Raw genomic sequence first — 26,175 nt, forward strand, 5'->3', positions numbered from 1 at the left:
TATTTTGTATTGGTGTAATTTTAAAATGCCCTGTAAACCGCCCTGAGTCCTTCGGGAAAGGGCGGTATATAAATCTAATAAAATTAAAATTAAAATTAAATTAAATTAAATTAAATTCATAAGTGAACAGACTAAACAGAATAGGATAACAAGAAGACTGACCGGAATTCCTAACAATCCATAGTTTCCTGATAATAGAAAACTGACGCTGGCTCACTCAGTATCACATAACGATGATTTCTCATAAGGAACAAAATAAGCTAACGGATATAAGAAGTCAGGCCTCTTCTATATATTTGAGTTCAGAAAAGAATTGACATGGGGAAAATAAATGTACAATCAGAAGGTTTTACTGAGCGCAGTTTATTATAGTATTATTTTAAAAATACGTATTTTAAATAAATACCTACCAACATTAGTTTGTAAGACTATCAGAAGTTATGTTCAGATGCTTGAACACCAACATTTCCCCCGTCTCATTTGTAACCTTAAGTCTTTAAAAATCCAGTTGTTCTATTTTTTAACTTTTGTTATCCATCAACTAATATCTAATGCGTGGGATGAAAGTGAAAAACTAACTCTTCCTATGTAACTTTTCCCTACGTTACTGGATCATAGAGATGGGACATATTAACATAGGTGACTGGTAAGTAATGTTACGTCTTCATTTTCTATGACTATTTTAGAACATCTTGCAAGACTTATCAGGGTCAGCACTGAGAGTTAACACGCAAGGCATCAGCAGTTTTCTATTAAGACTATTTCTCTCCCATGCTTCTCTTTCTCCTTCCATGGGCATCCAGCTGCGTTCGATAGCAATGTTTCTCAACCTTGGCAACATTTGAGATGGGTGGACTTCCAACTCCCATAATTCCCAGAGTTGAAGTCCACCCATCTTAAAAGTTGCTAAGCTTGAGAAACCCTGTTTTACAGTTTTCCCAAATCTCTAGAGGGATTACACAGGGAATAATTCTTTAGTTTCGGTAGTCTACTCTCTTTTCTATTCCATTGCAAAATGGACACTGTTGGATACAATTTTAAAAAGGAGCTGATCTGCACCACTCGTTCAATTTATTCTTAAAAATGCTTCTTAATTCCCAGATGTGGAGAAAAGGTGAAAATGGGGGGGGGGGGGGAAACCATTTGATTTACTCAATTGTTTACCAAGGCACATCATCTGTAGGCTTCCTGAGGAGTCAAACGAGGTTTATCCTCCAAAATCTGAACTAAATATGGTAGCCTATACTTAGATAAGACATTTTATCGCTGTTTCTTTAAACACATAAAGGTCTCCTTGTGACTATTCTTAAAAGATCACAATTCATCTGTATTGTTTTGATCACTGATAATACAAAATTATCTTAAGTTTAAAAAACTCTGCAAGAAGCCTGTAGTCAGGATTAGTTAACACTAACATTGAAAGTTGAGGTTTGCAAAAAAAACACTTTTATCTCGTGAAGTATTCAATTTAAGTCAGTGCATCATGATTATAAAACCGTGGAATGGCTTCTTCTTCGTAGTTGAGGGTTCTTTTGTATCCATCTTCAAATTATTTTTCTGAAAGAGAAACGTATCATGTTTAAAACCTTTTTTTTAAAAGTAGGGTGTTTTTTTAAGGTATATACATGGATTGTGCACAGGGTAAAAATCTATTTTGAAGAATCCTCCATGGAAATCTCCAACCATCAAGTACAGAGGGATTATTTTCACAGACACTACAGTTTTAATTCTATGAAGGGCAATATAGCCATTACCTAAAAATGTATTTTAAATTCAGGGATAGACTTTTTAATGAACCATTTTCCTTAAGGAACATCTCATGCCCAAGCCCTAATTAATTATGATTAAATTCACTAGTTAATTAATTAGTTAATTAAATATGATAAAAGTCACTAGTCTGGTGAAAAGAAGGACTAGGGGTGACCTGATAGCGGTCTTCCAATATCTCAGGGGCTGCCCCAAAGAAGAGGGAGTCAAGCTATTCTCCAAAGCATCTGAAGGCAGAATAAGAAGCAAATGGATGGAAATTAATCAAGGAGAGAAGCAACCTAGAACTAAGGAGAAATGTCCTGTAAGTGAGATCAGTGGAATGACTTGCCTCCACAAATTGTGGGTGGTCCAGCGCTGCAGTTTTTTAAGTAGAGATTGGGCAGCCATTTGTCCGGAAAGGTATAGGGCAGGGGTAGGCAACCTTGGCTCTTTTATGACTCGTGGACTTCAACTCCCAGAATTCCTGAGCCAGCCATGCTGAGGGGAAAGGGAGAGGTTTCCAAGCTGAGCCATGCTGGCTCAGGAATTCTGGGAGTTGAAGTCCACCAGTCATAAAAGAGCCGAGGTTGCCTACCCCTGGTATAGGGTCTCCTGCTTGAGAAGGAGGTTGGACTAGAAGTCCTCCAAGGTCCCTCTCTATTCTGTTATTCTGTTAAAAACTTTATCCCAAGAATAAACTTTAAAAGCCAATCTTTTAAAAAACATGGCAACCTCTTTACTATAACTAGCTAGCATGAAACAATAACCTGTTCTTAAATTTTAAGCACTGTGATATAATATACAGGGATTTGGACAGTAGTGTAAAGCAGAAGCTACTTGGGACATGATCAGTTAGATGTGCAGTTCCTCGACTCCTCTTTGAACATAGGCCGTTTTGCGCAGCTATCAGCTGATTTATGCACGGAATGCTGCACAATCACTTGCATTCTGCACTAGCAGCTCACCAGCAGTGCATAGCATCTATTTCCGCTTAAGAGGGCGCTCCAAGTTTCACATTTAAAAAAGTGCGGCAATTTCCCCCCAACGCTCAGAATTTGGCTGCGTTTCCACCTACAGTTCGAAGGATGCACCAACCTTTCCATTTATTAAACACGTCTCCTCGATCCTGCGTGTCTCTCCTCTCTCTCAGCTGCAGCGGAGAGAATGCAAGTAAAGGGGAGAAGCTGTTCTTTCCTTCAAGATGCCTGGGGTGTGAGGATTTCTTGACAAGTTCTGCATCAGAGGCGTAAGGTTTTCCCAAAGGGGTAAGCACATCTTTCATTTCCAGGCTTGCTGGCCTGAGATTAAACTCTGATCTGCACCTTGGCATTTGCTTTTCAGGAGCCAGTGGGTGATCGCAAAGAGTCTTTTTCAGTGCTTCGTACCGATTTAGAATAGACTGGAAATTTAACGTGCACTCATTTCCCGGCAGATCACCTGTCACATAGTTGCCGTCTCTGGAGTCTTCTTCTCTCGAGTCCTCCAAATCGTGGAGGCTATTAGGACTGATAGAGCCTCCTTCTTCTGGGAGAGTTTCCTGAAGTATACCTAGCTGCAGAACGTCGTGGCTTCCAGAACCAGTACAGCCATTTGCTCGAGAAGCATCCCTCAACAAAGCTGCAGACCTGGTAGAATTCTGACCCACGCAGTGTGACAAAGCCTCTGATCCAGCATGGTTGCCAGAGCCACAGCTTACCTCATGCACGCTTTTATTTAGTGTCTTGAAGACTGGTTCCGGGTTTTCCACTTGACCTGGAGCAGCAAGGGACAACTCTTTCTGGCCAATCATTTCATCCAGGGGCCTAAAAGCCTCTTGGTGGCTCAGTGATTCATCGGTAATGCCTTGCTGCGAACTCCCCGGAGGCTCCACGTTTAAAAAGGGAAAATCTCCTGCATCAGACGGGCAAGGTGACAAAAGCCAGGTCAGACTTGAATCGACACGGTGTCTGAAGGAAGGAACTGCCTTCTGCGATAACGTTTCCGCTGCTTCGGAATGAGGCAAAGCTTCACTTGAAGGCGGTTCGGTCTGAATAGCCTTTTTCCACGAGCTTCTAATTTCTGTAACTGAAAAATGAGCGATAAAAAGATTAAGCACAATACTGTAATTTTCTTTCTAACAATATACTTCTTCATTCTACACACCACCTTTGAAACTATACTAAAAGAAAACATTCCCTTAGGACAGGGGTAGGCAACCTTGGCTCTTTTATGACTCGTGGACGTCAACTCCCAGAATTCCTGAGCCAGCATAGCTGGCTCAGGTATTCTGGGAGTTGACGTCCACGAGTCATAAAAGAGCCAAGGTTGCCTACCCCTGCCTTAAGGACATAGATTTTTAGAGCGCTGTAACTTGGATAAAATATAAATAAAATCTTTTGTCCACATTTTGGGCAGAGAAGACCCTTGGTTTGAAACAGGGGTCAACAGGAGAGGAATAAGACACCAGCTATCCCGTCTACAATGCAGCCCTTTCAGCAGCTCCAAGAAGATTCCACAACCAATTTGCACTCTGATTAAAGGTGACCCTGAAGGCACAGATAAATCCCCAAGTGGCCACAACAGCTCTCAGAGACAATGCTAATTGACCAGGTTACTACAAAAAAAACAACAACAACCCACCATTCTTCCTTCCTCCCTATCATCCAATCACAACTGACGAAGCTTCTTGGATGAGAAGCAAAACATTTTCTTTCTCTTCTTCTTCCCCAAGCAAAGTCCAGCTGCCTTTTGGAAAAAAAAATGCACCTTTGGGACAACTGTATGACCTGGATGATTAAGAATCTCCGTAGACGTTTTGAGAAAAAGGTTTCTTTGTAAATGCCGATCTCTGAATTTCAAGATATTATACTTGTATTGCTCTGTTCGTCACATACAACAGCATTGAAGCTCTCAGCTATGACTACTGGAAAATCCCCATCTGTCTCCTACCCCCCCCACCCCAATTTAAACCCTACGTCACCCTAGCCACTCTATGCATCTGATGAAATAAACTGCATTTCATCAAAGCTTTTAAAATCTGTTCGTTCATAAAATGTGCTACCAAGCTCTGATTGTCGCTTGTTACCTACAGCACTGAAAGATCCGTTTTGTAAACACTGTATTTGATCTCTCTGCAGATCTGAAGAAATACCTTTACAAACAAGCAAAGAGGAAGCTCAAGGATGCGCATTTGACTTTTATTATATATTAATGGCAACTCTAATAGAAACTGCCAAGTAGAAAGCCCTTTTTGCATGCAGACGGTCCTCGGGTTACGACAGTACTTGGGACCAGAATTTCCATTGCTACGTGACATTGCTCATAAAGTGCAATATTCTGTTACTGCATCGCTTAGTGACAGCAATACTCGTAGTCTCTACTATATCATTAGGGAGCAATAAGGAAGCAATATACCCATGGTGGCGAACCTATGGCACGGGTGCCACAGGTGGCACACAGAGCCCTCTCTGTGGGCACGTGCGCCATAGCCCCAGTCCTAGGCCTTCAGCTGGGTTTTATAAAACCTTTTCGCTTTAGGCCTCCGCCGAGTGCAAAAAGAAAAGAAAAAAGGTTCAATCAATCAACTTCTCGCGGGGAAAAAAAAGTTCTCGCAAAGTTGGAACTGATTGAACTTTTTAGTCCCACCCAGTCTGCCGTTACTGCCACAGCCACGCCCACCCAATTGGCCACACCCACCCAATGGGCCACATCCACCCAGCACCCGACGATACATAAGTGGCTGCCAGTGCACCCTTAGAAACAGAGGAGAAGGCTCCGTTTCCAAAATGCCCCATTCCAGGCGTACGGAGCCTACAGTCTGTGTCAGGTCTCCTCACGCGATATTAGGGGCCCCCAGGAGCTTCCACCAACTCTCCTCTCCCTCAAAGGCAGAAACCGCGGTAGGGAGGAGACGGATCTTTTCAAGATGAGTGAGTCTGGCGCAGCAGGGAGGGAGAGGGAAGCGTGAGGCATCTTAATGGGTTGGGGGGGGCTGTTCCATCACTAGGCCCCTCCGTGGCTTTCCCCACCCTGATATCTCATGTGCACTTCACGAGCCGACCACACGTTAACAAGCAGGAAGCGATCTTGTTCCGAGGTACGAGGTTCACTCCCACGAATTCTCGAGTTACGAATGGAATGGGCAGGCTCCATTCCATTCGTAACTCGAGGATTACCTGTAACAAATATCTGAAGTAAGGGCTTTTGGGGCAGGAAAGAAGGGAAGGAGAGTAAGGCACCGCAGCTCCCATGTTCCAATCCACTAAAAGGAAGTTGCTTAGCCCACAGTTCTATATTTTACAGAGTTCACTTATACTAGCAATATACCAACAGCTAATATATAGGGGATCTATAAGAAGCTTATCGTACAAATAAGATGCATTGCTAGCGCTAGTTGGTCTTTTTTATTCCTGACAGCGATAATCAACGGAAGAGAAGACAGGCCAAAACAGAGTGACATAGTAGTTCCCAAAAATAACAGTAGAAATAAATAAACCAAATGTGAAATCAAAACAAAATGTGAAAAAGGGCACAATGCAAAGTTTCAAAAATACTCCACTGGGACCTTCATTTTGTGGGGTGCTTTACTGTGCCGTATTGTTTGAATATATATACCATAAAGGTAAAGGTAAAGGTTCCCCCGCACATGCGTGCTAGTCGTTTCCAACTTTAGGGGCCGGTGCTCATCTCCGTTTCAAAGCTGAAGAACCAGTGCTTGTCCGAGGACGTCTCCGTGGTCATGTGGCCGGCATGACTAGACGCCAAAGGCGCACGGAACGCTGTTACCTTCCCACCGTAGTGGTCCCTATTTTTCTACTTGCATTTTTACGTGCTTTCAAACTGCTAGGTTGGCAGAAGCTGGGATGAGTAACAGGCGCTCACTCTGTTACGCGGCACTCGGGATTTGACCCGCCAAACTGCCGACCTTCTGATCGACAAGCTCAGCGTCCTAACCCACTGAGCCATAACCATATACCATAACCATAAACAAAATCATATCCTCACAAACTGTAAACCCATATCAATTTCAGGATGACCGAATGCACTGCAGTGTAATGTTATGAATACTCACTCAGATTTTCTGGAGTCCGTGGAATCTGTTTCCTTGTTAAGAAAGGATTTGAGATTAAGTTACTGATCAGATCCCCTATATCCTTCCCAGTGTTCTGGGGTGAATCAGATGTTACTACATTCGCCACCTGCAAGAAAATGTACATACTTAAAAAGAGACAAGCCACAGCTACACTGCTGAAATATGCTAGCTGTAGATGATCAGGCTGAGCCTGAGGGAGGAGGAGGTCAAAGGTGTCACAAGTTACAAGTCTCTTCCGGCCTACACAGGATGAATTTGATTTAAATCAAGTCGATTTAAACCCCGATTTAAATCCTGATTTAAATCGCTAGTAAAAAGGCTTGATTTAAATCAACTTGATTTAAATCAGAATTTTTAAAGAGCAACTGTCATCACTGTCCCGCAGCGGCTCCTCCTCTGGCACGCTGTCGACTCACGGCTGGTGATGCGCCAGTGACACAAGGTGAGGGACGTGGCAGGCAGCAGGTGAGTGGATGCCCGCTAACAGGCGCTGCCGTGATGGATCTGAAATGACAGGTGCTCTTTAAATGTTAAGGACTCATTCTTGCTGGTAGTTAGAAACTTTATTATTATTATTATTATTTGCAAACAAAATGGAAGGTTTCCTATTTAGAATAATAAGCTGTCAGGTTAGTAAAACAGCGATATCAGAACCGATTTTAGGTTAATAGGTTAATCATACATCGTTGGAGAACTCAATTTTTTTTATTTAATTAAAACACTTAAGAGCCTGGTACAGAGGCATTTCTCTTCAAACAATCATGCAGTTTGTAGTGTACATAGATTTGCAAAACAATGGGATAAAGGAATAGTCTTGAACTTTTGTTTTATGATTTATCTCATGGTTACTGTGAAATTGTGTGAATGCATCAATGCTGTGCATGTTATCTCAGCTTGCAGAGCTAGGATTCATTGAATGGGTTTACCAAAAATGTAAATATTGAAGAATATACAGCCTCATGCTACGTAAGTAAGCTCCATTTCATGCTGAATAAACTAAATTACTAACGTATCTTAAAACAGAAAACTATCTTTAGATAAGATTTTTACTCCAAAGCATTTTATTAAAATAAATTTGATAAAAAATTTAAAAAATCCTATTTAAATTTTTAAAAAAGCCAATTTAAATAAAAAAATTTGATTTTTTTTTTAAAAAACTCATTATCCACACCGTGCCCACAAAAGATCTAGGTACAGCCCGCCCTGAATGCTTCTCTCATCTCCCATTCGTTTCCCTTAACAGTCAGTTGGTCAGATTCTTGTAGAGAGCTTAAGTTTGCAATAAATCTTTATATTCCTCTTTGAACTGCCTGAATCTCCAGATTTCCCCTGTGCTTGACACTATCCTTGGGAATTAACCTGCCCCTTGCCCCCTTCCTTGGCATCTACTACTCTGCCTATCCTGAGTTTCCCTTAATTTTAGAATCTGTTTTATTATTTAAAGAGTGATTAGATATTGCGTAATAAAAAAATGATGTGAATACACAGGGAAAGGTAAACATTACAGTTAATGCAAATTAAACCAAGTATAAGAAACCACAGACAATAAACATCATGATACTGCCAGATTCTTCATGAACGGGGATTTTCATTTGAACCCTCAAATATGCTCTGGGCTATTTTCAACCCTCTGAAAGAAGATGTTTCTCCAGCAGATTGTTCTGCAAGTAGGTAACCAGCACCCAGTGCCAAATAATATTCTACATTTTTAATAACAGAAAGGTATTATCCTTATTGCACTGACTTGTCTAATAAAAATATTGTATTTTAAATTTTTTACTTATGGCCGGTCAAGCTATCTTTTCTTTTTATGTAAATAAAAAGGTAAAGGTTCCCCCGCACATGTGTGCTAGTCGTTTCCAACTCTAGGGGCCGGTGCTCATCTCCGTTTCAAAGCCGAAGAGCCAGCGCTTGTCCGAGGACGTCTCCGTGGTCATGTGGCCGGCATGACTAGACACCAAAAGTGCACGGAACGCTGTTACCTTCCCACCATAGTGGTCCCTATTTTTCTACTTGCATTTTTACGTGCTTTCGAACTGCTAGGCAGAAGCTGGGACGAGTAACAGGCGCTCACTCTGTTACGCAGCACTCGGGATTCGACCCGCCAAACTGCCGACCTTCTGATCGACAAGCTCAGCGTCCTAACCCACTGAGCCACCGCGTCCCTTACACCGCATCCCATTTATTTATGTAAATGGGTATCCTCAAAAAACTTCAGATTATGTAATTACTAATGTTTTATCTGTTTTAACGTACTCTTTACCTCTTCAGCCAGCTGCTCTTGGGCCTTCTTTAAAGGATCTTCTTTTTCAGCTGATGAATGTGCTCTAACTGGATCAGCTTGCCTTTTCTTCCCACTTTCTACTCGTCTAGAATGTCTTCCTTTATACTCTAAGATTTGAAACCGTGAGTTATCGGTCCTCTCGGAAGCTTCGACATTTGATGTCTGAGGGAGGCGGGGTGAAAAAATGAAAACTGAGCTTGCAAGCGTAGACCCATATTATATATTTGCAACAACTACGTTTTAATTTTCATCGCATATCTAGTAGCATTCATGGGTCTCAGGAAAAGATATAAGATTCCATTAGGACCAAGGAAAATGGTGGGTTACCTTTTCAGAATGTGTGGCAAGTTTCAAGGTCCTAAAAATACAAGAAAGCCTTATTATTAAATGTGCGCTGTTAAAATCATGTACTTGTACAGCCGCTAAAACCTGTATGCCCCGTATCTGTCCGTTACAATTTCTCTCAATTCATCCCGGTCATCGAAAGGCAACATTGTTATAGGGAGAGCTTGTGACAATTAGAGCAAAGCCTTTCTCTATTTGGGTATCAGCCTCCCATGCATGCAAGTTATATGCATATATCAGGAATATAAGCATACAAAAAAAAATGCTAGCAATGATTCCTGCGTAAAATATATCAAAACTAGATTGTAATTTTAAGATAACTTATCAGAGTTAACTGGACCCAAGAGAAAAGATGAAGAAAAAATATATAAAATCAATATCTAGTTTTAACACTTTGCAATATATGTTCTGAGGTACAATTTGAATTCTATTTTTATCTTCTGACACAGAGGCATCTAGCTATGCTTCTTCCATTTTAGACAATCACACATAATCTACATCTACGTTCTAATTCTTTCTATGGCGTGGTCCCGTGTTATTTACACAATGTCAATATATTCTACTATTCTATGCAAGGACATATTACAATCATACCTTTCCGGGACTGCCTTTGTTACATAATCTTCATTTCCCAGTGTCTTCCCAACTGTTACAAATTCCTTAGCCTGAACGTTCTTTTGGCTCGAATCTAAATACATTTTCCAAAAGTGAATCAAGAATCGTGTTTACTTCATAAGATAAATATTTACCGCATCACTAGTTCTAAAGAAACACTGTTGTATTTAAGTCCTATCCGACCCAAGCCCAGAGATGAGAGTGAAATCCAATCAAGTCCAATCCTTTATTTGCCTACACCTAATAGTCACAATCTTGCCAAACTAAAGCTGTAACTTTCTAAGCTACTAGATATAGTTCAGATTCTAGGTCAGGGGTAGGCAACCTCGGCTCTTTTATGACTCATGGACTTCAAATCCCAGAATTCCTGAGTCAGCAACTCCTGGGAGCTGAAGTCCATGGGTCATAAAAGAGCCGAGGTTGCCTATCCCTGTTTGAGGTTGTCCTTACCCTGCACCTCTTCCTCCCTCCAGCTCTAGACCACGCAGTCTCTTGATCTGGGTCTCTTCCTGGGAACCCTCTCAGTTGGCAAAATCCTCCTCCTCTGTTACCGCAGGTACATATTCCTATTACAAATCCTCAACTTACGACCATAACTGAGCTCAGAATTATGGTCATAATCGGTTAACAGTCATAAACCGAAGACACCCATGTGACCAGAACTAATCTCCTGATCTTTTTGGGGGTGGTTATTGAGCAAATGCCGCAGTTGTTAAGCAAACATATTCATTTGACAGATTAATTTTACACAGTGTTGAAGCAGTACTACCTTGTGTCTGTTTTAAATCACCTTCCAATTAGCTTCATAGGATAACTATCAATCCTGGTGTTTTAAGAAAGGAAAGTTACCTTTATTTTTACCATATGTTATTTTATACCGTACAATCGTATACCCTATAGTTATCTTTTTTTTCTAACTTAAGAGTCCCCCAAATTCTAGCCTTTTGTCCTAATTAATTTGGCAATTCCATTTCCAAATCTATATTTTTCCCCAGAAATGTATTTACTATCCCTTTGTTTAATAATCCCCAGCATCACAATCACTTTTCTCACAGCTGCCACACTTCAATATATTCATTGAGCGATCAGTGTGACCAAGTAATTTATTATAGACAGCTCAATCCTATCATCTATATGTGAAGTTAAGAGGAGGCGCTCCCAATGTAAATCATTTCACACTTATTTAAATTGAAGTATATTTGCTACTTAGCTGTTTTCCTTGTTTAAAGAAATTATTCTGAAGTTTTGTATGGCCCGAGTGGTTTGGCTTAATACAAAAACTCAGCAAATTTATTCCTTTGTCTCTAAGCAAGATCACTGACAAATAACATAAAAAGAAGCAGTCCCAACCCCACTTCTTTAAGGGGCTTCCATTTCTTTGTCCTTGTATTTCTATTTTGTGGTTTTGCTTTTATATTGTTACTAAGTCATAAAATGGCAGGTACTTTTAACCCACAATTGCTAAATTTGATGGGAGCCTTTGTCAAAAAAGTCTTTTGAAATTCCAAGTGTGGAATGTCAACAGGAACACCTCTATGTCTTTATTTATATCTTTAAAAAAAATTCTAGGAAGTTGGTGAAAGAGGATTGCAAAAGGCGATCACATGATCGCAGGGCAACCGGTCATCAACGTAAACATGTGTTTGAAATGTAGTCATGGGACTGAAGGAAGAATGGTGTGACATTTTATGAAGTCCAGAAGTTCTTAATGAATCATAAACCACCCCTTCTGTGGCTGTCATGACCACAAACTGTTGTTAAGTGCCCGTTTGCAAGTAGAGGACTACCTGTATCACCTTTTAAATTAACATAGTGCTATGTCGGAAAGGCTGTATATATTTATATGCTGAAGATCATAGGGATAGGTTTGTAAAGAATCTTAGTATTTACCTGGAATTAATGCAGGGTATTGACTGAAGACACTGCTTTTATACGCTTCCTCAGTTGCCGGAGTAAAAGAAAGAGGAGACATGGCGGGTAATAAATCAAGTGCCTTTTAAAAAAAATAATATATTGAAATGTTTAGAATTCAAATACACATGCACAAATAAAATAAGTTACAAAGCCAGTCTATTCTAAGTTCAAAAGATTGGATATCTGCTGTGTTTTGCCTCTAGTTCCTTCACTGTTATGCTTTTAACCAATTTTAAGTTGCCATGTACCAGATGACATGAGTTCTAAGATCTTTAATGCCATAATTATTTATTTCATTTATACCATGAAATAAATAATTATGGTATTAAAGATCTTAGAATTGTGTTTACCTTAACAAATAATTCATACAGAGCACAGGGACATGCCTACTGGAACTTTTAAAGTCAAAATTCATTTGGATTATATACTGCAAACATCCTCAAAATGAATATATTCCTTCTTGTTCAATATATTAGCTATCAAACATATACTTACAGGGTTTGGATCCTTGATTAAATGAAAAGGTGACTGGCCAAGATAATTTTTCCACTTCAAGTGCCATTCTTGTTGTTTTCCAGCAATTGATTGAGTTACTGAGATATGATCGTTGCATTTTAATTTTTGCCTAAGGGAAAATTGTTAACAAGAATGTTGGAACATTTTGAGCTGAATCAAAGCTTTTACAAATGAAAGCATTTGCTCAAATGCATTTGTTTTGTTATAAAAACACAGCAGGTTGCATTCAGTATTAAGAAGGTGACATCATTTCTGCAGTGCAATTTTCTAAAACGTATGTGTGCTCCAAATCTCCTCAGGATGATAATCCTCTTCAGCATCGTTTCTCAACCTCAGTAACTTTAAATTCTGTGGATTTTAACTCCCATAATTCTGGACTTCTGCCAGAAGCCGACATACTGTGCCTTAAAATTCCTGGTAATGGAAAACACTGCTGTGTAGCATGTCTAGAGTTACAATACTTAGTTACAATAGGGAGACAAATTCATGTACTCTGCTGGCATGCTGGTAGTATTTGACCTATCACACAAACCATTGGCTCTGAAAACATTATTAAAACATTATTTTGGTTACAGCATCAATCCATGTTTCCCAGGAAAAAGAAAACAACAGGATGCACACTGCACCTAATGATAAATTAATAAATGCTGTAACGATTCTAAATGGCAACCAGCAAAGCTTCTTTAAATATATTTAATAGTCCATTAAAGATCACAATATTTCCCCCCTGAAATTTGACAAGAATATTTCTCACACACTAGCAATTGAAGAGTGTGCTTGTTAGAGTTAACTGTACTTTAATAACACAAACCTGCAAATAGTTCTTGCATGTACGATCATATGGATGTTATGAACAACTTGCCATAATATACAAATGAGACAATTCCAAGGTTTTGTTTACATAATCAGACTAAAATGAGTAATATATCCACATCGTCTTTCCTTTCTTCCAACGCAACCTTTACAAAGACTATTAAAGCATAAGATTTTCTCTAATGTTGACACCAGGCAGCTGATGCCCAACAAACTAGGATCAATAAATTATGGATAATTGCCTGGTTCGGATGTAGGTATTATTTATATTAAGTACGGTAATCGGTATGGACTGAATTAAAATACACAACAGTAAAATGCAAACTGCACAATCCTAATAGTTTTAAGTAACTCCATAGTATCTTTATTAAAAGGTTTGTTTGGAAGGCCGCTGAATCCACAGAACAGAGACCTCTGAACTTACCTCAGTGACTTCAGCCCCAACAAAGTCTCATTCTGGAATCTGGTGATTCCTTCAAGATCCTGAAGATCTACCTTGAATGCTTTCTTGTCGTAATGCCGGCGCTCACGCAGCAATAACTCCAAGGCTTTGGTTAGTAATCGGATAATGGTTAACATGTTCAGTTTCCCCATTTCATACACATTCCCAACAGGAAACTTTAAAGAAGAAGAAAAATGGATTTACTGAATTAAGAGCATAAATGTGTGTGCAATGTCTTGCACAGGGCATCAAGTTACACACACCAGTTGGCATTATCCTCACAAATGATCCCATCGTTTTTTTACTTAGGTTTGGTTTTTCACGCCCTTCCGCTGGAACTAAGCAAAATTCCAGAATGACTAGAAAGTACTGTTTAGACAAAGGAATGTTTTATTTGGTATTTTGCCTCATATTAACTTAAATTTCCCTTTGTCTGTTCCTTAAAAATCATTGCTTTTGTAATGCTTGTTTGAACAGTTTTAGCTTTAAGGTAAAAGTAAGCAAATCTGGTGATTTCTGTCATTCTTAGATATTTAATTCTTCCTATATTTGCACTAAAACATTTGGTTAGAGAGAGCCAGGAAAGCCTACCTTTTAAAATGTATCTTATGAAAAGGCCTATTAGAAGCTAAATAAAATGCACTTTATACATTTTCTCATTAAGAGACTATTTTTTGCCAACTTTAACCATCCTGTTTTAGACTACTTGTCTATGTTATTTGTCATTATTCTCTGGATTTAAACTTTTGTCCTAAATATTCCTTTTTAGGATTTTTAGGATTAGGATTTATTAAATTTATATGCCGCCCTTCTCCCTTAAGGACTCAGGGCGGCTCACAACAATAAAAATTAAGAGACATAAAATACAAAAATTTAAAAAAGAATTAAACAATGAATATAAGAAATACGGGACAATTTAGCACAATAAAAACCAAATTAAAAACCATGGTCAGTCCAGGCCCGCTTGTTGTGTCCAAATAGTTTCAAAGAACATATATTTTGGTTATACAAACAGGTGAAATACTCCTAAATGTTTTAATTTTACAGGAATAAAAATGAGCTTATTTTGGATTAGTTGCAACTACCAATAATGTGCTTTAAATGTTATCTGGGAAGTACTCAGGTGTTGTTGTTTTTATTACAATCTAACAATGTCTCCAATTAATCTCTCTAATTTTTTAACCAATCATAACATCAGCCAATCAATTTCAATGAATTAATGAAGTGATAGCAAGAAGCAGAACAATTATTCTACAAATATTAACCATCTGAACAGAAGCACAGATACCAAGAAACTTACTTTATACATTTCTTTTTCTACTTTTTGAAGCAGAGGCCTTGGAATGCTAACAGACACACTTGTGCCATCTAATGTATACTGATCAACATGACCTTTTACTACTGAATCCACTACTTCTCTTTCTTTTTGCAAAAATGTCAGTGTTTCCATTACTGTTGCCCATAAACAGCGAACCTTTGGAGGAAAACAAAAACATTTTTCATCAAGCAGAAAAAATGTGCAATTAAACAAATGTTAAATGGAGATTAATGAAAACCTGACGACAAGCTACTCACTTTTTCGATTCTTTCTGTGTTATTACTTTGGCCAGAATCAACTTTTTTCCCCATTCTAGCCAAACAGTGAGAAACAAACAAACAAACAAACAAACAAAAGCTATTAAAGATAACAATGTTTATATTGTAACTGTTCTTATTTTTCTGATAATAGAATAGCAATAGCAAACATATAAATGAGAGTATCATATTAAAAAAAACTCTGTTACTCAAACCTTCTAGCTTGTCATATTTATCTTATAGGAATTGCATTTCTAATATGTTATTAAGTTTTTATTATTATTAAACCACTGGTAAAGTGCGGTATTGTAGGCAAACTCTGCCCAATTTGGAGTTCGATCCTGACAGGGCTCGGTTGATTCAGCCTTCCATCCTTCTGAGGTCGGTAAAACAAGGACCTAGATAGTTGGGGACAACATGCAAATAATGCTGACATTGTAACCCATCCAGAGAGTGAAGTAAAGCACTATGTATATAAGACAGTACATAAGTCTAAATGCTAATGCTGTTTAAGAAAACAGGAAAACAACACAAATGTAAATAAGCTATAAGATGCATTTCTCATAAAATATTACTTGCTTTTGTAATCGTTTGTCCAGATCCACATTTCCATATCTTAAATCTCTGATTTGCTTAGTAAAAAGTCTGTGAACAGAAAAAGCAAGCCACAGTTGTGTGGATGAAAAAACCCCTATGAAATATTAACTATTGACAATTCAAATTATGAATTGAATTTTTTTCATTATCAAGTATCTTTTTCAATATCAGTAAGTAAGAGAATAATCTAAAATATACTCTTACCTATCAAACTATCCTGTTTTGTAACATTCAACATCTTGCCTATAACTTTATAATCTACAGATCACATTTGTAGCTACTTTACTTACAGTGCTTTTTTCTGAAGTTCTTGAATCATCAAATCTTCCTTCTGCAGACACTGTGAAAATCTGTTCAGTGCCACTTGACATTTTGCAACAGCCATATTCAAATCTGGAGATCGTAAGTTCACAGCTTCTGGATAGGGTATGCCAGCACCTACACAAAATGATTCCGGAATCTACATTGGGAAATATGAACTTAACAAGCACCAAAAGGCAGCAGTATTTTAAGGCAGGGCTTTTCAACCAGTGGTATGGGTACCACCTGTGGTGCATTGGCACCTGGCAGGTGGTACGTGACCATCCTAGAAAAGTGGTAGCAGGGGGAGGGGAATGAGCTGAACTGGTGGCAGTACCGCATAAGTCTGAGCAAGAGACGGCTGGAGCTGCAGGGCTCAGCGGAAGCGCCGGGATCGGTGCCAGTCTCCAGCGGGAGCTCGGCGTTGATCCTGGCGCTTGTGCTGAGCCCAGAAGAAGCGGCAATCAGCTGGAATGTTGCAGCATCTCCAGGGTCTTGTGATTTACATTCAGATGCTTGGCAACTGATTCATATTTATGACGGTCAGTGTCCCATGACCAAAACTTGCTGCAACCACCCAGCAGACGGGGGCAGGGGAATAAAAACCAAAAAAAAACCACACCCACCCCACCCCCGCTGCCAATCCTCAACATAAATGCTCACAACAATGAAAACCTCGGACAGGAGGAAGAGCGCCGCCGGGTGAGCAGGCAGGTGTCTTGCTCGGCTATGGCTTGGGGGGCACTTTTTTCAGTGCCATTGTAACTTCGAACAGTCACTAAGCAAACTGTTGTAAGTCGAGGACTACCTGTACTTCACCACTTTTTTCCTTTTTTTTTTTTGGTCATTAAGTTTTTGACACCTTGCTAGGCGACTTGGTACTCGGATATTGCCATATCCTATAAGTGGTACAGTGGGTGAAAAGGTTGAAAAGCGCCGTTTTAAGGTATCCAAGCCTCTCAATCAAGCAAGAGGCGGAAAAGCAGGGTAGAAGAATGACTATGGTGAAAGCATGATATCAGGACAACCTCATCTATCTATGTGGTCTGGTAATTTCAGAATGTATCCAGGACTACTTCAGCGAAGAAAGATTTCCAATTTTTAAAAACTTTTGATATTTTGACCCAATTCTGAATGTTTCCTACAATGAATCCACGAAAACAGCCTGCTGTACAGGAAAATTCCACAGATGATACAAAGCTAAAGCTGACAAATTACATTCTGTCAGAACCCACTTCACCTTCTGCTATGCAATTTTGCCCTAGAAGTAGCTAACCTTTAAATCTGATGCCAAAAAAAGCAAACACACAGAGCAGGCAGCAGGTAAAGCTACACTCAGTCACGTTAATTTGAATAACCCTTTAGAGAATCATATATTTATTTTTCCTTTTGAATCATTGTGATGTTACGGGCATTTGTTCTTTCACTAGATTTTGTCTTAGAACCCTATCCATTATTTTTTTCAAAAATATTACTATTATCAGGCTCACCTTCAAAGCCCTTTCAATATTTGAAAATTACAAACTGTGTAAGCGTGCCAATGTAACAGACCATATACTTCATATTTTTTTTGTTTTTGTTTTTAAGTATGTAATTTAAAAAAAATTGTAGTGTTGAGGTCCATTTAAATTATTACATTTAGCAAGGATTCTGCAATAGGGTCATAATTAATGCCTGGAATACGCAGGTGGCTGAGTCCTTGGACCATGCCAGCCGTATGCAACCTTTCTCTGTGTGCCAATCCCAGGTGGGCACCTTGGTTTATCTAGGAACTCAGAGAAATCAAGTGCCAGGACAGAAACCTAAAGCACCATCGAAGGAAGGCTGATAGCCAGTCTGAACAAATGTAGGCAAGAGCCGACATCTGGGACTATCTCGCAGTGATAAGCACGGGAAAACACCAATATCATTTCACCCCAGTTGCATTTTATTTATCAAATTTAGAAACCACCCATCTCTCCCACAAGAGAGAGACTCTGGGTGGTGTACAAGTAATATTCAAAACAAAAACAGTATCTAAAATTTAAATGTGAGGCAAATAATAGTTAAAATTCAACATTAAAAGTTAATTATAAGGCCAGGGGAGGGACGTCAGGATACCAACCAGACCCTACCCCCCCAACCTTGTGCTCCTCCTCCCTGAGCCCCAAGCGAGGGGGCAAAGCCGGGTCCTGGGACGTTTCTGAAAGGCCAGGAGAATAGGGGGGCTAGCCTCACCTCTGGGGAGAGAATTGTCCATAGGGCAGGGGCAATAGCAGAAAGGGTTCTGTTCCTGGACCCTGCCAGGTGAAATTCTTCCAACTGATGGGGTTCACAAAGTGCCTTTCCTGCTTCACCGGTTGGGACAGACTGATGTAATGGGCAAAGACAGTTAGCTAGACCCCTGTAACGTAGAACTTTAAAGGTCATAACCAAAACTTTAAATTGGGACATGTAAAGTGGTAATTAGTATTTTAATTATTTTAATTAATAATTTTAGTTACAATTTTATTGGCATCTATTGCTCTTTTGTTCAATAAAGTGATCAGGTTGTTCTCTATTTTTGTTGTTTATTGCACTGTGAAACTCCCTGGAATGAGTTTGGAATTAAGTCTGTCCAATTTGAATTAAATAAATGAAAACTAAAAATGCTGAGGAGAAACTTTGTCCTCATTGCTGATGATCCCCCGACATCTTGTACTTGCAACAGAATGCTGGATGGATTCCATCGAACGCTCTTTGCTTGCAACCATCTTTCACACTTTATTTAAAACCTTCTGAAGTAGGTGGCTTTAGGTGAGGAAGTTCCTCGCCAGCATGAATTTCCCATAAAAAAATTAAATTCCAAAATTTTGTTTCCCCAACAAAACAGTATAGTAAACCTCAGAGCATGATTTCTTACCTAGACAATCTACTTTAATATGATGCATTAATACATATCTTGCAAAGTGGAACATTAGATGAATGAATTTGGGTCCACCAGGAGAAAGAAATAATGATGCAACAACTGGAGGAAAACTGTTTCCACATTCATCCTAGGGATTTAAAAATACACAAGTGAACTGTAGTTGGTAGTAACAACTTCAAGCTCTAAAGAAGTTAGAGAAGAAGTTCTCTTTAAGCAACAGAGCCAGCATACTGAAATCTGACAAACAATTATGATTACCTTGTTAGACATCAGAGGCTTGCATAGGTTAAAGCAACTACGTAAGCATCCCTGGGACAAAAGGGATGTTTCACAATTTTTTTTTCATATTATCTTAATTGGCTGGCATGCAATTAAAAAAATAGCTTTGGTTTTGCTCAAATCCAATTAGCTTGAATTCCCTGATTGCATTTTCATGCTACTATTATTCAACAAACTCTGAATATAATCCTGTATTTAACAGAACACAAATGAGTCTCCAGAAGGCAGCTATAAAAAGATACTATTGGTTGATCCTGGATGGGATGGCAAGTAGTTTTAGTGGTCAGCTGTCTTCAGGTCTGGGGAGAAAAGACCTATAAAGAGAATCAAATAGGAGAAACCCCCCCCCCCCACTCTGCTCTATGTTCTTGCAGAGTCATTTCTCTCCATTGAACGCTGCTGAGCTTTCCGAGTTACCTTTTTCTGGTTAATACTTGCATAATACTATATTTGAAAAAGTATTGGCAACAAGAAGAAATTAATATTCTCGAGGTATGGCTTTCAAAATCCTTGATGCCATTCGTTCTGAGACTAATAGGAGCTTTAGTCCAGTGTCTAGAGGACACCAGGCTGCCCAAGAAAAGACAGTAATAGCAGCAAGAAATCTCTCATCAAGCAGCATCAATGACAAATTTTAGAGATAGCCTTTCAAAGGCAATCTGCTACAAATAATATATATATCGAAACATATAAAGCTAATATATGGACACCTTTTCAATCTTACCAATACTTACTGATATCCTTTTTAGCCATTCGTAGCAGTGCTTCCTGAATTCAGAGTCTGCCTTTTTATCTGAGGGAGGGTAACAAAATCTTTCCATTCCAAGGGAAAGGAAAGAGAACAATTTCAACAAATGTGCAAGGAATCAGACACAGTTTTAAGGTAGCTGAGCAATAGAAAATGTTCCCGGCAAAGTTTAACTACATTGCATTATGGCATATTCACTTAGTTTTTAACTGTAGAAGCATCTTATCAACGAGGAAAAATACCTAAACATCATTGTGCTCTAGTTCTAGAAGAGTTCTAATAAGGCTGGACCAGTGATACAGAATTTCTCTTGAATAAAGGCTTCCAGCAAGGCTTCCCGGCATCAGAGTGAAGCTCCTCCTGGCCATAGTTCTTTGCTTTTTTGGAGCAGCAAAAGGATCTTCAACACTATAACATACTTCCATGCTTCCAGTTCCACTTCAATACAAGTTATAGAATAGGGTGGCACTGAAAATATTAATCTTTGGGAGGAGGAAGGAGGCATCGTGGTGTAAGAGAATGACAACAATATTTTGATGAGCCGTGAGAGGATCATTCTAACAGTTTCCTCCAATGAGGAGACTAGTATAGCAAGGTTACTCAAGTCCTAATAATCATAATTTTAGTTTGTTGTGGACTTGACAAGTAACTAAGAAAAACTAAGTAATAAGGCATATTTTATTAAATGTTACACTCACCTAAAAACCTCATTACAGTGTGACTGGTCCAGCTTTGAAAACAAGAACCATGCAACAATGTGAAATGCATCTTTGTTTGGTATATCAAACAAGTTCCTTTAAAAAAAAAGTTTACAAATCATTACTCCATATGCAATTGTAGGATAATTAATTGGACTGACTCCCTTTTTCCCTAGCAGTATTCCTGCTATACTATCATCGTATGTAGAAACTCAGTATGCTACATTCACAATTCTACACAGTGTCTTGGCAAAAGATTGGTTTCTTTTGAAGAGCATGACTACATCTTACTATGAATCACACAGGTTAGTATAAATTGGCACCAGCTTAAATGTTCTGCCAAATGCTACTTGTTCCTGAATTAATTTTCTATAAACACTCTAGAGCCGTAAATGTACACAGTGTAAAACCTGTTCATATTTTCCACATCTGACTAAAATTGTAGTTCAATCCAGCACAGAGACATCTAGGTCATTTCATAATTAGTTACAGTAGAAGCAGGAAGAAAAATCTGTTCAATTCTGAATTTGAAAATTTTCTTCACGATACTCTTATATCAACAAAGTTTGGCTAATATTAATTTCCAAAGAAACGCACCTTTGAGCAAACATTCATTCTCAGATTTGTAGAGTTTAAAATAAATTCTACATCACCAACATTACAACATCATGATTTGTTTTAAATATCACCCAATATAAGTAACAACAGGGATGATTTTGGTCAAGGTTCCCCAAGGTGCTCAATATCAACCCCCAAGGATCAACGGGATTATCCAAGTGTGGTAAAATGGCTGGGGTTTAATAAGTTGTCAATAAATGATAGAAAGTCAATCTTTCCAGGCCTCCATTCCAGCTCCACACCAGTCCCTAGTTCTGAAGATGACGAAGCTGGTGGTGAGAAAATATTACCTCTGGGTTGAATGGTCAAGTTTCCAGCGAATGTAGCCTTGAGTTTTATTTATCTAATTTATAGTCACCCATTTCACAAGCGACTATAGGCAGCATACAAGACTAAAACAATAAAAATCTAAAATAATTATTAATGTTTAAAAAAACTAAAACAAAATTAATGAGCTAAGGGATGTTAATAGTAATGCAGCCACTTCATCAGTTCACCTGGCCACAGAGGTCTCCAGGCCTGCCGGCAAAACCAGACCTTAAGGGACCTTTGGAAGCCTAGAAGTGATGAAGCTACCTTCATTTTGGGGGAGAGAAACTTCCACAGCACAGGGGCCACAGCAGAAAAGGCCTACTACCTAGATCCTGCCAAATATAGCAGAATAATAACTCCTTAAACAGGACCCATAATGTACCCATACTGTTCAATCTAGGTGAGACAGACGGATGAAATCAAGGAAAGGTGGACCCTCAAACAATGCAGTCTCCTGCCGTGTTATTTTATTCCTAATACTATTAAATATTTACTAAATTAGTTTCATATAACCCACATTTGGAGGTTGATATTGATGAACAATCTGAAACTTCATGAAGGGATCGATCACTCCTGGTTTTGATAATGGGCCTTCAAGCCAGTATAAACTCACAGCATATTTTTTCCCACAGCAGGGATAGCACCTAACACAGAGGTGAAAGGGGAATACAGGTAGTCCTCAACTTACAACAGCTTGTTTAGTGACTGAAATTTCAACAGCACTGAAAAAAAAGTGACTTATGACCATTTTTCACTCTTACAATTGTTGCAGAATCTCCATGGTCACATGATCAAAATTCAGGTGCTTGGTAACTGGTTCATATTTATTATGACTGTTACAGTGTTAAGGGGTCATATGATCACCTTTGGCAACCTTCTGACAAGCAAAGTCAGTAAGGAAGCCAGATTCACTTAACCATGTTACTAGCTTAACAGCTGCAGTGCTTCGCTTAACTGTGGCAAGAAAGGTTGTAAAATGGGACAAAACTCACTTAACCACTGTCTCACTTACCAACAGAAATTTTGGGCTCAATAGCGGTCATAAGTCCAGGACTACCTGTAATATATTAATGGACCAGCTTCCCACAACTTGCCCAATCTAAGTTCCTAACACAAAACTTGCCCGCCTCATAGGAACTAATAGCAAAACTTTTTAATAATGATATATATGAGGTAGTATTATTATATATTAATAATATATAATAATATATAAGTTTAATAAATTAATATAATAGCAAAATATGGGGGGTTGTTGTAGATTTTTAATGCTGTAAGCCACCCAGAGTCAGCTATGAGTTAGGCAGCTATGTGAATTTATATGTATATATCTATGCATCGTATTATAGTACACATAACTAATACATATTATAATTAACATGTATTAGTTATATGTATAACTAATAAATAAAATAACCGAAGGGCACAGGCTGCAGTATTTACCAGTTCCTGGGCAAAAATCTTCCCGCTTCTCTGGGAGCTAAACTGGCGGGAGATTAAAAAGAGACAATATAGATGCTAGAAAGGAAATAAAAGAACCGCCGTATCCCGTCGCCTCTTCCACTTACACGCCCAGCCGGAGGTGAGTCGAAAGTTTCCCGGCAGCGGCGTTTACCGCGGGATCGAAGCCCAGGGCCAAGAGGTAGAGCCAGAAGTGCTCTTTCTCCCAGGCCGGAGGCGAGACAGAGTTGCTCATCTCTCCGGCGCCCCGCCAGACCTCCCAACTCCCACGGCGGGACGACTCCGCGAGCAACCGAAGGAGCTCCACGCGCTCTTCTCCCGGCCAGAGACAGGCAAATAAAAAGCTCTCCCCCGGGCTTCTTTCTAGGTAGCGGCCACCTTCGTATTTAGCCCCGGAGTAAGTTCCGTTAACTCCACAGCGCTCGAAGCCGCCATTTTGCTTAACCCCGCCAAAGTGTAAATCGAAAGGGGCGGGATTTTATGAATGAGGGGGAAACATTACCGAATCAAGAACCACGGGCCCTTCACGTGACCGGCAGCTTCTCAGCCAATCGGAAAGAAAGAAAGAAAGAAAGAAAGAAGGATTTCCCAGAATGCACCGTGGCGGAGCACACGCACACACACACACACATATAAAACATATATAATATATATACTGTGTTGTTTAAGTTTTTCCTTTATTTTTTAGCAGTTTTAAGTATTTAGTTTCCCTTTAATTCTTAGTTAGCAATCAAAAAAAATTATATATATATCTTGTTTTTATGTATTGCCCTGTTCACCGCCCTGAGTCCTTCGGGAGAAGGGCGGTATACAAATTAAATTAACAAATAAATAATATATATATATATATATATATATGATGGACTCGAACTAGCTACAGGTGGTTTGTTAAAATAAAAAAAGCATTCTCTTGGAGACTGGCTCTCCGAAGCCATAGCTCAACCAATATTTTTCCCATTATTTTCCTATAGTGAAAAATATAGAAGTCTGGCAGCATCTTTTCTTGCCAACAAATATTATTTTAAAAAGTTTGTGCTTTTTAATAAAATGTACAAGATGTTACAAGACTTTTTTTCTTTTTTATTTTGCTAGTAGTACACTAACGGCTTTCCTTTTACAGTTTCCTTGTACGGAGTTTCTCTATTGTTGGCCCGTTGCACCTCATCAAATTATTAGTCGCTAATATAGTCGGAGTAGCGTAGCGAGTACTTACTTGAAATTAGCTAATACGCCTGTGGTTGGTTACACAAGGGATTCCCAAATTGTGGGTTGCGATAAATAACCTTGGGAGGATGTTACAGCGTCTCAACAAAACTGAGATTATCTCAAAATGATGTTACAGGTGCAATGACTTGAAGCAAGTCCTGCCTTTTGTGCATTGCGGTCCCCGTATGTGACAAAAGTAGGTAAATCATAGTATTTATTCAGTCCATAAAAGTGGCATCTTTTTTCAGCTCTGCCTCCACCCCAAATGCCTATGAAATAAATAAATAAATAATGGGATTCAGCCCAGAAAATGGTGTCCTGAACAGCAGTGCATTTTTGTTGTTGTTGCTGCTCTGCTAGACAAATGGCTGGTTTGGTTGTGAGGAACCAAACTCTGTAGCTGATTCACTGGATTAGAAAAAGGAGTGATGGAGAATCAACCTGAAATTCCTCAGACCAGTGGTCTTCAAACATGGCCCTTTTATGACTTGTGGACTTCAACTCCCAGAATTCCTCAGAAAGGCACACTGGCTGAGGAATTCTGGGAGTTGAAGTCCACAAGTCATAAAAGGGTCAAGTTTGAACACCCCCTCCTTGGACTGTCGTGCCTCGCTGGAGTAGGTGAGATTCGGGGGGGGGGGGGGGGGGTGTTCATCTCCCTGGTAAGGTCAACCAAATGAGGAGCTCACCTCCTATCTGCTCAGTCTTTGTTTTTGAAGAACGCCTCTGCCTTTAACCCCACTTTTTTTCCAAATCTTTTTCTTTTTTTCTTCTTCTTCTCTTTCTTGATGTTAATTGCTGGCTGTGTGCTCGAATTTTAATACTTTCCCTCCTGTGGATTCTAATTGATTTAATAGTACCCAAGGCATGAGTTGAAGTAGTTTGTCTCTTCCCCGTTTGGAAGAGACAAATGGCAACAAGTCTTCTTAGATTCCTGAGAAAATGATTTAATGACCTAATCATATTGAACTTTTACCATTATCAACTTGAAAAGATTTTATACCTTCATTGTATTTTTATTGCATTCTGTATGCAACTCTCCTTTTTTTCTTTTTCTTTCTGCAGTTCAGGACTTTGCATATCAACGTTATTCTCCTTGCCAACCACTTTGCTCTTGGAATTTTCCCTCTGACCTTGAAAAAAGAAATGTTTATTCTTGTTTGCTTCTCTGCTGGCAGCAACTAGTTGTAAGAGAGGACTTGTATATATATGTAAAATGTCTCCTAAGAGAGAAGTAAAGGTGCCTAGCCCTCAGTCAGGGAAACCCAGTGCCAAACCTTTTATGGAAGTATTTGAGGAAAAATTATGTTTGGGGTCTCCAATCCCTGGTCTGTGCAGCATGCCAGCAACCGGTCCACACAAAAAAGCAAAGACCCATCCGTGAGATGCAAGCAGCAAACAAAACCACACACTCTCCGGTCCGTGGAAAAACCTCTCTCCATGGAACTGGTCCCTGGTGCCCAAAAGATTGGGGACCTCTGCTCTATGTTACATGACATGCTTCAAGAGTGAATGAAAAATGTGATAAAAAGTTTGAATTATTAATAATAGAGGTAAAACTAGCCAAAGAAGACAGCATCATGGACAATTAGTAAGTGAAGTTTTGTTTGTGACTGGTTTAATTATTATGGAATTTTTGAAAGATTTAAACTTGATAAAAAATGTTTTGTTTTCACAGGAGTTAAAATTAAATTGCATATCAGTTTATGTTCTGGAGATGACCACTTGATTGCTAAAGTATATAAAAT

The 26,175-nt window shown here is 39.1% G+C and overlaps 1 protein-coding gene across 4 annotated transcripts; it reads right to left on the bottom strand.

Moving 5' to 3' along the window:
- Positions 1–347: 347 nt before the first annotated feature.
- HAUS6 (HAUS augmin like complex subunit 6) lies at positions 348–23,767 on the bottom strand. 4 transcript variants are annotated; one of them, XM_081319378.1, is made up of 17 exons: positions 23,329–23,767; positions 20,834–20,929; positions 20,122–20,200; positions 19,103–19,235; positions 16,212–16,359; positions 15,904–15,969; positions 15,325–15,379; positions 15,050–15,223; positions 13,732–13,925; positions 12,474–12,603; positions 11,955–12,057; positions 10,044–10,137; positions 9,432–9,462; positions 9,084–9,266; positions 6,800–6,926; positions 3,446–3,813; positions 348–1,557 (listed from the first exon to the last, which is right to left on the bottom strand). In XM_081319378.1, exons 1-17 carry the CDS (start codon positions 23,454–23,456, stop codon positions 1,474–1,476), a joined length of 2,193 nt encoding a protein of 730 aa, XP_081175504.1. In that variant the 5' UTR covers positions 23,457–23,767; the 3' UTR covers positions 348–1,473. The 4 variants fall into 4 exon arrangements, with proteins under 4 accessions (XP_081175504.1, XP_081175501.1, XP_081175502.1 ...); XM_081319375.1 differs by having other exon boundaries at positions 2,845–3,813; XM_081319376.1 differs by lacking the exons at positions 20,834–20,929; positions 23,329–23,767 and adding an exon at positions 20,378–20,416 and having other exon boundaries at positions 2,845–3,813.
- Between the last annotated feature and the right edge of the window lie 2,408 nt (positions 23,768–26,175).

The sequence above is a fragment of the Vipera berus genome (genome assembly GCF_964194415.1).
Source record: "Vipera berus genome assembly, chromosome: 2".
Lineage (NCBI taxonomy): Eukaryota > Metazoa > Chordata > Lepidosauria > Squamata > Viperidae > Vipera > Vipera berus.

Bases quoted from the DNA above. Each gene is read 5' to 3' on its own strand.
- HAUS6 (XM_081319375.1), bottom strand. From the start codon at position 23,456: ATGAGCAACTCTGTCTCGCCTCCGGCCTGGGAGAAAGAGCACTTCTGG. The intron at 20,930-23,328 runs GTAAGTGGAAGA...TTTTTTTTAAAG, and splicing joins ACTCACCTCCGGCTGGGCGT to GAACTTGTTTGATATACCAA. The intron at 15,970-16,211 runs GTAAGTAAAGTA...TTCTGTTCACAG, and splicing joins GAACTTCAGAAAAAAGCACT to ACTTTTTACTAAGCAAATCA.